Source organism: Trichosporon asahii (genome assembly GCF_000293215.1).
Source record: "Trichosporon asahii var. asahii CBS 2479 unplaced genomic scaffold scaffold00004, whole genome shotgun sequence".
NCBI classification, from domain to species: domain Eukaryota; kingdom Fungi; phylum Basidiomycota; class Tremellomycetes; order Trichosporonales; family Trichosporonaceae; genus Trichosporon; species Trichosporon asahii.
In genome coordinates, this window is record NW_014040920.1 from 535,285 (window position 1) to 551,037 (window position 15,753).

General features: G+C 59.5%; 4 protein-coding genes across 4 annotated transcripts; 2 read left to right on the forward strand and 2 right to left on the reverse strand.

Moving 5' to 3' along the window:
- Positions 1-368: 368 nt before the first annotated feature.
- Positions 369-1,307, reverse strand: A1Q1_03956 (uncharacterized protein; the record flags this gene model as incomplete). The annotated part of the gene is made up of 1 exon (XM_014328332.1): positions 369-1,307. The coding sequence occupies one exon, from the start codon at positions 1,305-1,307 to the stop codon at positions 369-371; it is 939 nt and encodes a 312-aa protein (XP_014183807.1).
- Positions 1,308-1,773: 466 nt separating this feature from the next.
- A1Q1_03957 (uncharacterized protein) lies at positions 1,774-2,088 on the forward strand (the record flags this gene model as incomplete). Its single annotated transcript, XM_014328333.1, has 1 exon — positions 1,774-2,088. The coding sequence occupies one exon, from the start codon at positions 1,774-1,776 to the stop codon at positions 2,086-2,088; it is 315 nt and encodes a 104-aa protein (XP_014183808.1).
- A 4,017-nt stretch (positions 2,089-6,105) lies between these two features.
- On the reverse strand, positions 6,106-10,307 carry A1Q1_03958 (uncharacterized protein; the record flags this gene model as incomplete). The annotated part of the gene is made up of 3 exons (XM_014328334.1): positions 6,106-7,504; positions 7,549-9,207; positions 9,253-10,307. The coding sequence occupies 3 exons, from the start codon at positions 10,305-10,307 to the stop codon at positions 6,106-6,108; spliced, it is 4,113 nt and encodes a 1,370-aa protein (XP_014183809.1).
- Positions 10,308-11,522: 1,215 nt separating this feature from the next.
- Positions 11,523-14,985, forward strand: A1Q1_03959 (uncharacterized protein; the record flags this gene model as incomplete). The annotated part of the gene is made up of 5 exons (XM_014328335.1): positions 11,523-12,076; positions 12,131-12,198; positions 12,346-12,700; positions 13,026-13,810; positions 14,036-14,985. The coding sequence occupies 5 exons, from the start codon at positions 11,523-11,525 to the stop codon at positions 14,983-14,985; spliced, it is 2,712 nt and encodes a 903-aa protein (XP_014183810.1).
- Between the last annotated feature and the right edge of the window lie 768 nt (positions 14,986-15,753).

Here is a 15,753-nt window from a genome sequence, read left to right on the forward strand (position 1 = left end):
AGGCGACCTTCGGGTCGAATTATTTTTTGCGTTTTGCAACTATGCATGGGGCGACAATTCCGCGGCTGTCGTATTGTCGACGGTAGTGACAACGGAATGTTGGGTCGTCGATACTATTCCTGGCTGTGAGACCACGGCCCGCTCGGCTCCACGGAAGTGGGTCCAATGAGCCATACCGCGCTCGAGCTAGTTGTAATCTTCGACTGGTATTACATCTGGGCAGCCGCGGCTGCACTGACCGGAACGTGTACAAATTATTTACGATACAATGTATGAACTGATAAGATATGATATGGGTGCGAGTCCGTCTCGAGTTCGTGATTATCCTGACCAGGCTGCTGGTCTTTTAATGGTACTTCTTCCTTCGCTCACATGGATCCACTCCTGGCACGCTCACGATAGTCATCATCACTGCCGCTTCCACTGCGGATCGGGTTCCTCGAAGCGACCATAACGTTGACCGACTCGATGCGCCACTCCTCATCGAAACGATAGAATGCCATCTCGTCTACCTGGCAAATCTTCCTTCGACACTCCGTGCGGCCCCTTTCCTCCTCTCCATCGGCGGCAAAAGGAGCAACACCCCACAGGGTGGTGCACCCCGTCGTGCAAGGGTACTCGACATAGAGCCGTGCCGCTACCGTGCGGTTTGTGAAGTCCACGATGATGTCCTCGGGCATGAAAACGGCACCAGGTGGGATAAGACTGCAGAATTCGGCGTGCCCCATGGTCACGCCGTTGTGCGTCACGCGGGTTGCAACATAACGGCAGATCAAGTCGAAAGTACGTGTGTTCAATGCCCGGACATAGTTCCGGTAATGGCTTGTGAGGTCGACGCCCGATCGAAGGACCGGCTGCGCCGGCGCATTGGACCCGGAGGCGGAGGCGCTGCGCTTTCCAAAAGACGCAAGCGCGATCGAGCCTGAGGAGGCAGACCAAGAAGGAGTGCCCGCGCCCGACTGGGGGGAGTTGGTGTGCTGAGAGGAAGGGTACGGCGACGTGCTAAGTGAAATGCTCGTCGTCGGGGAGGAGGAGAGGCGACCCTGGTCGCTTCGAGGGGAGCGTGAGCTAGAGCCGGAGGAGGCGCTGGGCGGCGTTGGGCTGGCGCTGGAGCTCTCACTTCGCTGAATAGGGAGCCGGCGGCGGCGCACAGGGGCAATGTCGAAGCACGTAGGCGCGAAGTGGTGGCCAAAGTGGCCGGGACGTGCGGAGCCGCCGGCTACGCCGTGGAAGGCGTGGGCACGATTGGGGACTGAGACCGACCTGCGGTCGTCACCCGCCACCGGGGGCGGCGGGATGGTCACCATGTCACAGGTGTGGACGGCTACTACTGAGGGAAGTTAATCAAGAGGCGTTCGTCGCTTGGCGTTTGGAGGTGGTCGAGAACGTGCGGGCGTTATGCAATTATTGAGGGAAGCATCGAAGGGAGGGGGCAAGGAAATGGGCGCCGCTATGGTCACGGACGGTGCACCGCGATCGGTGCGGGGTACGGGGAAGCAGGGGAGTCGGGCAGTGGGCGCCGTGGGGTGGCGGCGAGATGGAAGTGGCGACTGCTGGCAAGAGGGTCGGCGATGGGCTCGGTGGCTGGTGGGCCGTCGTGAGAGGTCTGTCGGGCCAACTGTTCGGACCTGGCTGGACTGACGTGCCGGTGAGGCTGGAAAAGAGTCGGAAGAGGGAGGACGGGGGTGTCAGAGAGAACAGTGTCAAGCTTTTCAGTATTCATCGGCGCCGCGTTGGCATCGACAGCTGACCAGGACCACCGGCCCACGAAGCATGTGGTGCTCCTGCGCTCTTGCCCATAGGGCATTAGATGCTGGGGTTGATGACGACTGGAAGGCCATGCAAACAGCACCTCAACCCAGAGCCCAGGGTGTGGATCCTGAGAAGATGTGTAATCACAGGCCGTTCCGTTCCTGTCGTGCCTGGCGAACATCCGTGGACGGCGATCAGGACTGGGCAACAGCGCAGCATACCCGCATCACCCTTACAGGGCGATCAACGATACCGCCGCTCTCCCCCACACTCACTATCGAGACGCAGGAGAGACAGGAGCAGGGCCTAGCGACCGCTCAGCACCTCCGCCGCTGACCCTGCTGTACTGTACCTTTTTACCCCTGCCTCCTCTCTCCACAAGCTACTATCGTGCTGTCCCAGTAGCCCTGTAGCTTCCATGTCCCGTAACTGATTCGTAACAGAGCAGCAAGCTCTGATTCCGCCCAGTTCTTGGGCCGTCATGGGCCACCTGGTGCCAACACGAGCCTCCTTTCGATCCTTCGGTTCTGGCCGCCAAGCAGCAAACAACGCACATCAGCGGCTGATCATGCCAAGGAACGTCGGAAAGCCTCGAACACGAGCCACCGACGAGGAGGCGACGTTGCGCAACCGCCATTGCGCCTATCATATCTGTGCAAGAAGTGCATGCCGTGTCCTGGTCATGCCTCGCGGAATGTGAGAACGCCTCGCAGGCGCTGGTTCAGCCGGATTCTGGCGTTTGGGCGTATGGCGGCCTGGGCGCCTTTCGCTTGCGACCCCATTTGGTATCCCATTTGCTACCCGACACGACGGACGGAGGTCTCAGACCTCTCAGAGCGATCAGCATGGCCAGCGTCGTACTCTGGGGTGGGTGTTTGGGCGGCCGGTGGTACGTGAATGGTCCACGCGCCTCGCGGCGCACACCGTCTCGGACCAAATGGAGTGGAAACAAGCGCACCCGATCGATGGATCCTCGTCATAGTCAGCGGCCTCGGGACCGCCGCCATGTGTCGCCGGGGCAGTCAACTGACCACACTCATGCTAGTAACTGGTTCCTCGGCGTGCACTTCACGATTTCATGACAAACAGCTGCCTGTCATGTCTGTTGGGTTCCGTCACGTCACAGCCGCGATCTCGAATTGCACTAGCCCTCACCTTCAACTTATTGCAGGCCCGAGATCACAATTGGTATTGGTTCCAAGCAGCGTCTGAGCACGCCGGACGAGGTAAAACGAAAAGACGATTTAGACTTTGTCGGATATCGGGTGTATCAAGCACGCGCGCTCATGTTGAGACTTCGGGACTAACGTCTGGCCATGCGCCGGCCACTGACGTCATGGCGTCACTTGCTGTCTCATGTCTGCTCCAGAGCCAACAATCAATCACCTCGTCCCCGCTGCTGTCGCGTCGGAAAGAAGGGGTAGAAAGGAGTTCAGGGGAATCCAATCCGGCGAGTGAGAGGAAAAAGGAGGAATGCAGCGATTGAAACACGCCCTGGGTGTCGCCCCGAGTTGGAGAGCGGAAAGCGTTTATCCACCCCAACTCGCGTCAGCCAAATACCAATGCCGCTCCAACCAGCGTTCGAGTCGACATCCCGGTGAGCCGGTGAGGCGTGCCGATGCGTGCTCTCAACCAGTCAGACGCATGCATGCCAGTTGGGGAAGAGAGTCAGCCGGAACTTGCGACGCCCGATCAGAGCAGCTGTACGCTTTGGATCAGCGAAAGCTCAGGATTACATTCCGCGTTTATACGCAGGAAGAGTGGGAGTCCCCGCCTCATCACCTTTTCCGGTGTGTCACGGACAGGACAGGGTGGAGTGGAGGTGAGGAATGGCGGAGCATCCTCCGCAGCCAGCCGCTTTACTACGTCAGAGTCAGGTCGACCATGGATGGTACTGCATGGTGCTCTGTCACTGCATGGATTGCACGGATGCAACCACGATGGCGGAGTGAAACCCAGATGAGGGCAGGTGAGACCCGGCATACCGGAGCGCCGTGTTTGAGGCTCGCTTAGCAGCCACTCGGCGCATTCTCGTCGCCCTGTCAGTGCTCGGTGTGCGAGGCGATGATCAGCGACACAGTGCCACAGATCGACGAGATCAGCACGGCACGGTATGTGCCGCAACAGCAGAGTGGCAGTCGTGCGCACTCGCTTGGATTGATAGAGTTCGGTCTCGTGCGACCAAAAACCAAAGCGTGAGCACGCAATCCACAACGACGAATAGCATGTAGCACGCTTATCGAATATGAGCAGGGGCATATCGTATTGAGCGGGGGGTGTCTTCCCGCTTGGTGAAGCGGTGGGATGTGCCGACGCCGAGAGTTTGAGTCTTGACGTTGCAGCGAGGCGGCGTCAGGGTGGCACTGCTGCGGCGCCGCAGTCATGGCCAGACTCTTTGACAGAGTTGACATTCCGCATCAGCCTGCGCTAACACGGAGGCACGGAGGACTGTGCTGAATGCGCTGCAGGATGGTCTCTCCGCCGCTACGGACTTCAGCAAGCAACGCCTTGCTCCAGGAGTCAGACACCGGGATAACTCAGGACGCCCGAACGTGTCGGCCTCAATCTTCTGTCACTGACGTCCGAAGACGGCTCCCACATTCCTCATCGCCCTGCACAATCGAGCGTTACCCCTGCCTAGTCTCATTATACATGCTCCGCTGTGCGTCATAGTAACCAACTTAACCCACCATCGACATCACTGCGCACCACTTCGAAAAGTAACAGCTGGTGTTCCGGATATACCAATGTTCGGATACGCTTTTGGGTGGTTCGGGTGTCGGGTGTCGGAGGGCGGGAGCTCCGAGATTTAAGCCCCGACACAACCAAAGCCAGAAAGGGGGTGAGGGGCCACACGTGCCTTTGTCATTCCACACTGTTGCGTTCCCGAATTCCAACTGAGCGCAACCCTCGTTCCTCAGGAGCACAAATGTCCTGGGCCCCGTGTCACGACCTCTTGACACCGGGCCGCCGACCATCCTTGCGCCGATGTCGTCGACCGACGGGACCGATTCGCTACGCCGAAACACCAATCCCGAAGCGAGGCCCGATTTCTTGATAAGCTGCGTTTGCTAAGCCGAAGAGGGTGAGGTTGCGCTCCACACTGTTTACCACGAATCTGACGTTCACCCTGGTCAACTAAGAGCGCGCGTTATTCTGGAGTAGCCCTATTCCGGGATAGATACCCTCTGACTCTGCCGACCGTGGACAATCCTCACCGTCGTTCTCCAGATGCACTACACAAAACCGTCTCTCCTCGCTGCTGACCATGTTACGAGTACCACACTGAGCACTCGCTACTGGAGCAGACTACCAGTGCTATCCCTTCCTCACCCAGCTTCGCTTAAACGGTGTGCCTATGTCCGAGGTTGTGGCACCATTTGGTCTGATTCCTGCAGCAGGAAGACCACCTTGCGAGCGCCCCAAAAGCCCAACCTTTTCAGAGTGAGGAGAGCGAGGCTCCACGTCGACCCCCTTCTACGTTGCTTCGGCCCCAACATCATCGGTCGAAGAAAAGAACGCCGAACCCGGCGCCCGACGTCCGTTCGGCTTTAGATCTGCTGGTGCTGCGTCACCTGAGTGACTCGGTGCCCCTCCTCCCCTCCTCCCTTGCTCGCTTGCTCGCTTGCTCGCTTGCTCGCTTGCGTGCGTACGCGCCTTCGGTGGTGGTAAAGCGGTCAAGAGGCTGCTCGGCATGCTCGGTGTGCCACTAGCGCTAGCGCTAGCGGTCTGCATAGGGCGTCTTGGCACTGTATGGAATGAAGAGAGGGGGGAGGCATTCCGCGTTCCTGAGCTCGAGTGTGGAGCCGGGCTATCGATTGAATCAGTGAAGTTGGTTGTTGTAATCAGAGGGCTGGCAAGGGTTAGCCGGTACCGAGAAAGGCATACCGACCTGATACCGATGCAAGTTTGGCGTGGACGGTAGCTGCATTGCGGAATGACTAGCGATGTGCGGAATGCGTGGAATGCTAGTGGGATGATGAACAGGGGGCTCGGTGACGATCGCTTCCCGGTGCAACTCACGTTCCCTTGTTGCGACAACAACGCGCCCCTGGAATCAATCAGCTCCACCGCGTTCGTCTTTAGCGGACGCGTATCCCCATCCTAGACCCGCAAGCGAACAGCAACTCAACAATGTGCAGTAGAAGCATTATGACATCGCTACGAGTATGGAGATGGGTTATAGAGGGGTCGCTTTGAATAGCGGAATACAGATGATGGATGTGGTTATGAGTATCGCTAGAATGAAAAATAAATCGCTACAGAATCAGTGCTGGGGCAGACTCGCTTGCTCTCCCGAGCTCCAGCGGGCGTCGGCTGGCTCGCCCTGCGGGCTCGCTCGCTACAGCCTCACTACAGGCTGCTCTGCCCCTCATGTTCGACCTCAACGTCATGTCCGTGCGGCCTGCCTGCGAGGTTCCCTCCATGGCCGGCGACACGGCTGTTCTTGACCTTGTTCTCGAGCTTGTCTTTCACAAACTTGCCCGTGCGGGCCAGTTTCAGCTGGAAAATGCCACGGTTCTGCTGGTGCAGCGCTTTCCCGTGCGCGTTACCTGCCAGCATCGCCTCGCTGTCGTCCTCGACCATCTTGTCCGCTGCCCTTTGCCCGACGACGTCTTCCTCGTCGCTCGCGGCCGTGTCATAGTCCGAATCCGAGTCGTTGCTCCGCGCCGCGGCTGACTCGAGCAGGCGCGTAGCCTCCCACGCCTTGTACACCGACTTGAACTTCGGATCGCGCTTCGCCAACTTGCGGTGTGCGCGCGAGACACCCGGGTGCAGCACGAAGCTAATCTTGATGAAGCCGATCAGCTTGGCGTCGCCGATCGAGGGCAGGTTCGACGACCCGCTCTGCGCAGCTTGCGTGTACTCCTCGTAGATGCGCGCGGCGCGGAAGGCTGCTCTAGTTGACTTGGTCAGGAAAACGGGGATGATGCGCTCGGTCTTCTCGTTATCAGGCGTGTTGATCAGGCGCATTGTGCCTATCGCGAAAATCTTGGCCTTGCGCAGCCGACCGCGCGTGTGGAAGCTGAACAGGATAGAACACGACGTGCGGTATCGAACAGCTAAACGGATGGGAGAGGTGATGGGGTAGTTCACGTCGATACCACCCGTCGGACCAGGAGCGGACATGAGAGAGCCAGTGGCGTCGGTCGTTGGAGGCGTGTCGTCATCCGAATCGTCGGCTAGAACACCGCCCGGGGGATCGAGGACAACACGGTCATACTCAGTCTCCACGAGCAGGTGCGGAGGCTTGCCGACAATGGGCGCGAGGTCCGACGCCGAGAGGGAGAGGAGGTCGAACGTCGCCGCGTCGTAAGATGATGCTCCCTCGGGCAGGTGCATCTCAAGCGGCTTGAACAACAGCGAGATGCGGAGCATGCCCCACCCGAGACCACCCACAATAGGGAACCAACGAGTGACTTGACATCCATCCTTCAGAATATCCTTCAGCGGCAGAGAAACGATGCCAATGATCGGGTCGTGCTCGCGATCGCGCTCGTCCTTAATGACGAACACGATCTTAGCGAGCCGCCAGTCTCGGATGAAGCGCTCGCTCATCGCGTTGAAATACGGCATCGGATTCACCTGCTTCGTCCTTGTGCGGTACACGTACTTGTCGTTGAGGTGCACCTCGACGTACGGGTTGGGCGGGTCAGGGTTCTCCCACGGCGCCCGGTCGATGGCGTCGCCGAGAGCCGGTTTGCCGGACGCAGCGGAGCGGTGCTTGCCGCCAGTACCGGAGAATGTGCCGCTGACAGACGCCAGCTCCAGGTCGACAGCCTGGTGGATGTGAACTGGAGAATGCCGGAAGGGTGGTTCGGGCCTGGCTTGCCAGCGGCTTCGATTTCTTCCCTGACGCGCTCACCGCTGAAGTACTGGACCATCTCCTTGCGGCGTACCTCGCGCTCCTTCTCCCACTCGGGCCGCTCGCACCACTTGTCGAGCCACTCGAGCCACCAAGGGGCGGGGGTCGATCCCTCTCCGCGCTTGTCCTTGTTCTCCTCAATACGGCGCTCGAGCTCTTGCTGGGAGATCTTGTGCAGAGGGAAGAAGCGCACGGACCAGTCGACAGAACCCTGCACACGCATACCGGGGTGCTCAGGCTGTAGGTCACTCCGGCGGTAGAAGAGCTGCTCCCCCGACGCACGGGTGGACTGATCGACAATCTCGGCAACATCCACCTCGATAATGCCCAAGGCGTCGTCGGCCGAAAAACGGTCAGAGTCGCAGACCCGAAGCCGGAGCTTTTCTCCAGATTCGATAGTCTCTTCGTTAACGAGCAGGAAGGCATGCTCCTCCCAGATCGGGTTCGCGCTGTTGACGATTGTGCGCGTAGAGAAAAGCGGCTTGTTGAACTTGCTATAAGAGGCCGTGACATAGGCGTCGCAGGATCCAAGCGAGTCCACCTTTGGCAAATCCTGGGCACTGTGGATGGCCACATGCAGCACACCCACAGACAGGGTGCGAGTCATTGCCTCGTGGCCGAGCAACAAGCGGTCGATGTCCATCGTGTAGGACTTCGGCGCCACGAAGGCGCCGGCGACCTGAGCCACCGATTTCATCACGTACGACTTGATCAATGGAATGTCCATAGCGTTGAAGCTCCCGGCCCTCAATGGACGAGCACTGATGTCGAACTCGGGCATCTTGACAAAGCTAAAGGTTGCCGTACGAGCGAATGGCGGAGACGCCGATAGCAGCACTCTGACTCGGACGGTTCCCTTCAGCTCCCCGACGTCAATGTAGACCGGAATCTCGGAGCCGCCAAGACCCTTGACACCCCAACCGAAGTACGCCAAGGCGTGGATGGCGTTTCCCCGGCCGGTCGTACGTTGGGTTCGGCGATAAACGAAGCCGACCTCGTAGTTGACGTACTGTCCGGCGTCCTCATCGATGTCCTCGTCATCGTCGTCTTCGTCGTCGAGGTCATCGACATATACCTCGCCGTTGGCCTGCGCATCGTGCTTAGCCCGGATCTTGCGCAGCCGGCGCTTCAGCTTGTCACGCTTGCGCATCTGCTCCTTCTCCGCAGCGGCAGCGTCTGTAAGCTCGAAATCCGCAGTCGAGTTCTGCGCAGTCGATCTGCGTGACATAATGCTTGCTTTGGAGGCCGACGAATGTGAACGAGAATGGCGACTCTTCTTGGGTGTCGCTTGGTCATCGCTAGGCGGCGGCTTGTACGCAGAATGCACAACGTATGTCCCCGGCTCAAGGTCGTCTGGTTCGCCCTTCTTCTTCTTCGGTTGCTGGGCAAGACCCCTGAACCACTCGTCATCTGTGATAGGACGCATCGACGTCAAAAGAATCGGCTCACGGCCCAGGGAAAGCGAAGTCAGCCGGACGCTAGTGACCACCGGGGGCACTTGCTGGATAAGCGCGTCTTCCAGCAGGTCGACAAAGGGCGTCAAGACATCGGTTGAAATGAGAGGGAAAAGCGCTCGGAGGGCGTGGTTGCTGCCTGTCAGAAAGAGCCTTTGCTTTCAAACTTACATCCAAGACACTGAGTCGGCCATGGCACCTGGCGGAGGGTGAGGCTCAGCGACTCTGACATGGTTGTGGGGCGGGGGCAGGATGAAACGTGCGAACAAGCCAGATGCGATCATGAGCAGTGCAACGACGGTGCCCTTAAAGCCCAGCATTTTGACAATGACTCCGACGCCAACGAGGATGCACGAGAAGAACCATGGCTCGCGCTTATACTTGTCGATGAGAGCCTTGATCTTGTCCAGGTACGGGCTCAGGCGGCTAGGAGGCGGCTGCTGAAGCACGGGTGGAGGCGTGATTGCTGGCGTCGGTGGCGCGAGATGGGATGGAGGGTAGTTGGCGGATGGGGGCGGATGCGTTGAAGTAGTCGTTGCGGAGAAGACGGACACGGGAGAAGACACTCTGTTTGGGCTGGTCGTTGGAGAATTCACCGTCGATGGCGAGTGCAGCTGCGATGAACGCCGCATCTTTGATGACGAGGAGTTTCTGCGATCACTGATCACCCTTTGTTTAACGGGAGGTATGATCGTGTTCATCGACGACGGGACCCCGAATGTCGACGTCGGTTGCGATGGTCCGGCAGGCGCTGAGTAGGGGTAGTGAAGAGAGTCGGTGGAAGAGCTGATGCGAGGGTTAACTGATAGTGGTGGTGGTTGCTGTGCTGGTGGTGAGTGGGAAGGCTGTGCTGATAATGAGGTCCGCCGCGGGAGTAAGCCAGAAATGCTGGAAATGGAACGACGCGCTATGCTTGCCGAGGAGTTAGCACGTTTCCTGCCCCAGCCCCTTCCCGGTAAGTTTGGAAAGTTTGGTGACAGGTGGTCTGGGGATGCGGGGGAGCCGTTCGGTGGCCGAAAGTCATTTGGAGCCGAGGTGTCGAGATATTCGACTTCATCCTGGTATGACGACGACTGCGGAAAGGTGTAGGAGGAGGGTGGCGGACGCGACGGACTCGTTGGACCGTGATAGGAAGAGGAATGCCGACGTATCGTCGGCGTCGTTGAAGAGAGGGAAGGGGGGTTCAAATGTGGACTGTCGGGGTTCAGATGGTATCCGGCGCCGTTGGCCGTCATGATGGATGGAAAAGAGTGGAGAGAGGGATGATGACGACTGCGAGAAGTGGAGAAGTGGAATAAGGTTGGCCTCTTTGGGATGCCAAGACGTGGTCCTTTTGAAGATCGACAGCGGGCGGCAACGGGGCCCGGTTGAACGGTGCAGTCGAGTGCGACTAGCCGGCGGCGGCGGCGCGGAGAAGTGGTGTGTGCTGCGGAATGGTAAACGGCCGAAGTCGGTGAGGATCTGTAGCGGACTACATAGTCTCTGTCCGCCGCTCGCCGCCAGTGACGATCGCTGAGCGCGCTGAGTGGTCCACTGGAGGCCGACTTCCGACCTAGCCGAGGGTGTACCCCGTGACGTAATCGACGCGCGAACGGACACCCAGCCGGCCTCCGTCCAGCGCCCCCCAGCGCCCAGTCGCGGGGCGTTGGGCGCGCCTTGGGCAGTCACTGGAGGCCGATCGCTCGTCCAGGTCACATGACTCGACTCACGCGTCGCCCTCTTTCAGTACAAGACTATGTTGCCACCTCTTTGTTTCCCATTGTCGTCAACATCGATCACTCAAGACCCAGCTGTTCGTCATGAAGATCGTCGGCTCTCGCCCGAGCCTCTGGGCCCTTGCCCACGCTTCGGGGAGCGCCAAGGTGACTCGCGAGGGCGCCAGTCAGGGGGACAGAGCGCAGCCTTAGTTGAGCTGCTGCCCCTCACAGCCACCTGGTACAGTGCGGCGCAGAGTGCGTGCTCATACCGCCCCCCCATGGCTCGTGCGCACACACACACACCACACTCACGTCCTGCACACTGACCCAATCCAACGACGCCTACTGATCACTCACAAGCCCCCGCCCGCCCCACTCGCGCCCATCTTGGCTATCCTGCTGATCTGTCGCCCCCCCATCCCGCTGCTACAACATTACGCAGCGTCCCACGTTTCCCGACACCTGTTCTCGCACCGCCTTCTGTGACTCCCTCCAGGTAGACTGGAACGCTCCTGTTTCTATCTTTTCCACCTTCGCCATCAACCACGTTATCTGGCTCCCAAAGCTCTGCACTTCGCACTGACCCACTGCATGGTTCGTCCGCGCTCAAACCCAAGAAAAACAGGGGCCTTTTGAAGAAGGCGGGAGAACTTTTTTTTTCACCCACTGATTGCTCTTCGCATCTCAGCTGCCATCAGCAACTTGACTTCGACTTTCATTCCACCGCCAGAGCACCTTCAAGACTACCTCAAGATGTTCCGGTGGCTGCGACGCAAGCCCTCCAAAACCCCTTCGGAGCCCGCGGTCCCGACGGACATTGAGGAAGACCACATCGTTGAAGTCGTCCCGGAACAGCACAAGGTCGCTTCGCCCCGACTCCAGTCGGTCTATCTGTCGCCCAGTGAGCGAAACCTCTACCTAGCTTCTCTGGCAGGGCTCGAGAAGCCGACCCCGTCATTGCCGCTATGGTCGGAACCAGCTCCGAAGATCCCGGAGTTGAACTACCCGACGCCGATTCCCACACCGATGCTACCGAACATCCCTTCCCCTAAACCACGGAGACCTCGCCTTTCTGGCATCACGCCTGTCTCCTTTGGTCCCCGCGGCCACGCTCTTCTCACCCTCTCTGGAAACGGCGAGCTGCGATTCGTCGGCTTCAACAAGGAGACAATCCTCGCCGCCGAGAAGCACTTAAGCTCCTGGCACCTCGGAGTCGAAGGACGCTCGCGCCTGCCTGAGGACGGAGGGGTGTGGAGAATCGTCCTGAAGGGCCGCGTTTGGCGTGTAAAGGGCAACAAGGAGCTGCAGTGCGTACTCGATCTCTTCTCTAGCTGACAACAGGACCATCGAGATGCTCTTAGCGCTTTTCACCATCCTGGGCCAGCACGGGTGGACCGCGGTCGGACCCATGGTAGCCGGTCTGGGCAAGGTGCGTGCGCACACGAGTGACCAGATCTGACTTCCAGCACGAGTTCCAGAACATCATCTTTGCCAATGGAAGCCCCCATGCGCCGGTTTACGTCGCCCTATCGTTGCCTCGTAAGCTGGCAAACTCTGTCGAAGTAGCTGACCCCAGTGCCCGACCGCATTTCGATCATCTACCCTCCCGACGGTGTCTCGGGCAAGCTGATTGACCCCGTGCGCAATGCGATTCTGGAGGCGAGCCCCCCGATCGACAAGACGAGTTCGTTTACTGCGTTCAAGGAGGCGGCGAAGCGTACAAGCCAGAGCTCGGTTCGGCGTTCGAGCGCCTCGCGCAGCAGCACCGACACAGGTGGCAGCGGTGCGACCGGCGACTCTGGGTCCACTGAGCAATCGGCGCGCGACCCCACTACCATCATTAAACTCGAAGGCTGGGTGCACCCGAACGTGTACCGTTTCTGGCTCGCGGGCATGAGCCGATGGAGTATTAGCAAGAGCGTGATCCTGAAGTAAGCGTCCTCTAACGACCACCAGAAGCTGACAACAGACACCAGCCGCCACTGATGCTAGAGATCTTGACGACGCTCTCGTCTCAGCACTTTGAGCTGGCGGCGTCTGTCCCACTCTCGCCACGCATTCCCGGACGCGACTTGCTGATCTTCGCTACTACGCCGGACAGCAACATCTCCTCCCTGGACCCGCTGCTGAGCACCCCGCGTGCGCGTCCCACGACAATCCGCGAGAACCTCCCGGACGAACCGCTCATGTTCAGCTACGACGGGCCGAGCTCTCACCCAGACAGCGACGGTGAGATGCCCCCTCGAACATCCTCAGCACGCTCGATTTCGGTTCCGACAGCCCGACGTCGCGCTACGCTACGCCCGACAGCGGTGCAGGGCGTCGCGAGCAGACGATCGAGGGCGCTCTGACGAGCGCCGGATCCGGAGGTTTCGACATGCCCGGCGGCTTCCAGCCGCTGGAGCTCGGCTCTCTCCCCCAGGCGGTGGACATGAGCGCGCGCCCTAGCATCGACACAATCAAGTCCTGGGCGACGACCGTGAACACGTCGCAGGTTAACAGCCCCGGTCGTCCTTGCAGCCCCGTTCTGACACCGCGAAGCAGCCTCGACCCTCTGGCGTGGGGCGCTCAGAGGAAGAGGGCGGGAACCCCCGTCGCCATGGTGCGTGAGGGCAGCCACTCTCCCGAGCCGCCGAGCAGCTTCGAAGCCCGCCGCCGCCCCCAGCCCATCAGCCCGCTGGTGTACAACGCCGTCGGCTCTGCTCCTGATCTGCAGCACGTGACGGTCTCGGACCTTACGAGGCAGACGAGCGACTCGAGCCGCTCGTCGCGCACCACGCTCGAGAGCTCCGTCCAGTCGCACGGCTCTTACAGGTGGGAGAGGGAGGGATGGCCCGCGGCTCGCGAGCCGGGACACGGCAGCGAGCACCGCCAGTCCCGTGAGCACAACGGGCGTCGTGAGTCACGTGAGCACCGCGACGTGCGTGAGCTCCGTGAGCGTGAGCGCCAGGAGAGGCGACACAGTCGACACACCTCGAACGGCTCCGCCAGCTCCAAGGATAAGGGCAAGGCCCGCGCGAACGGCACGCCCGAGCCCAGCCGTGAGCCGAACCGCACTCCCGGCTCGCGCCGTACCCGTACCAGCATCGTCATGAGCGAGACCGCATAGATTCGTTGTTAATCATTATTAATGTGTACATAGTAGTTCGATTATGGATTTCATGACCCGGAATACGACCGCAGACTCATCCGGCCGTGCTCTGAAAGACTGGGAGGGAGGGAGATGTGCTCAGTTTAGATTGGGGCCCCGCACGAACGGATCACAGCAGGTGAAACCAAAACAAACCTCCACCTTCGTCAGCTTTCACAACCTCCACCTTCCTCGTCCTCCGGCATCACCTTCCCCGCCTTCCCCGCCGACCACCGTCTTCCTTCGACTCGGACCATGGCGAGTCTAGAGGCCTGGCGTCTTATCCTGCCCTACTGCGACTATACGACCAAACTGTCGACTCGCCTCGTCTCCTCCTCCCTGCGGACATGTGCAGATGAAGCCCTCGCTTCCGGTCGGCTCTGGGCCACGTCCTCCGAAAACGACGACCTCGTAGTCCGAGGCGAGGAGGGTGTGCTTCCCTCCTCATACCCAGACTGTACCCTCCCGATGATAGGAGCGAGCGAACTCCTCCTCCCGCTCGACGTGGATGTTTCCGACCTGCTTCCGCGCTTCAAGCAAAGAACGAGAGTGGTTGCAAATCACTACCACGACCCGCCCACCCCCACCTTGTCCTCCTCCACCTTGACTTATGATCTGAGGGGAAGAAGAAGGATAGGACTTACCCTCGACCCATTCTGTGATTGCTCCAATCACCTGCGACACGACGCGCGCGACGTTCACGTCCTCGTCATGGCGCCCTCGGCACCCGTGCAGGATTCGCCAGAATGCGGCGTAGCTGCTGGAGTACTGGCGCCGAGTGTGAAGAGACTGAGGGTAGAGATTGAGGGAGACCCGGCAGATTTGGTCTTCGCGAGTATGGCAATGTTCACGAAGGACGTGAAGGTTCATCCGGAGCTGGAGGTTGAGGTTGTCTTTAGGAGCTGGGCGCTCAAGACTGCTAGGAGGAGTACGAGGGAGATGTGGGCGGGATATCTTGGCATTGACGGGGAGAGGGTACGAGTGACTTGCGAGGGTGAGGAGCCGGAGGAGCAGTTGAGAGGGAAGAGGAAGCGTTTAGAGAACCAGGAGGAGAATGCGCTGAGGAAGCGACGGCCATTACTGTAGACCGTGTAGAAGAGTGAGCCTGTTTAGGTAACAAGCTCCGCAGAAGCTTGCGAATGTGCTTGCAGGCATGAGGTGCTTATGGAAGGAGGTGTCACATCGAGCATGCACTCTTATTGATCCATTTACCCGCTGTGGTCTCACCGCACATGAAGCAACGGCCTTCACCACTTTCCAACCAAGCTTCATAGAGCTCAGCAAACACGCTGGTTCGACATCTCGACCGCAGCCCTTCCGCCCATGCAGAGGAATCGATGAGCGACACGCGTCGAGACCAATCGAGATGCAGGGTCTCAGCCATGTCCCGGGCCGCGTTCACATGTCGAGCGCCATTGTTCCAGCATAATGCTGTCTCAATACAACATCGCGAAATTAACCGAAACTCGGCGTCTTGGCGTCCCGATAAGCCATGCAATTCAGTCCATGTCATCAGTCTAAGTGCTTTGAGCACCTGCAGCAGGCTTTTGACGATGCATCTGCAGCTACGGTGGTGCTATAACCGAGACTGCAGTGAAAGCAATGAAGCATCTCGCTGTCCAGAGGAGATCGTAACTGACCCCACCTGCCCCTCTGTGTGTGGCGTGTGTGCGACGCTGGAGGGTTCAAAGAGCCGATTTCGTGTCCTTACCCGTCCACACCACCTCCTATTGGTGCCAAGGGCTCAGCACACCGCTGGGGCCTGCAGACGCCGTCAGCACACGATCTCTTTCCCTTAACGTCGCACACAGTCACAGTGTCACTACCCGATGCCGCCGCCCGGCGACTGCGGTG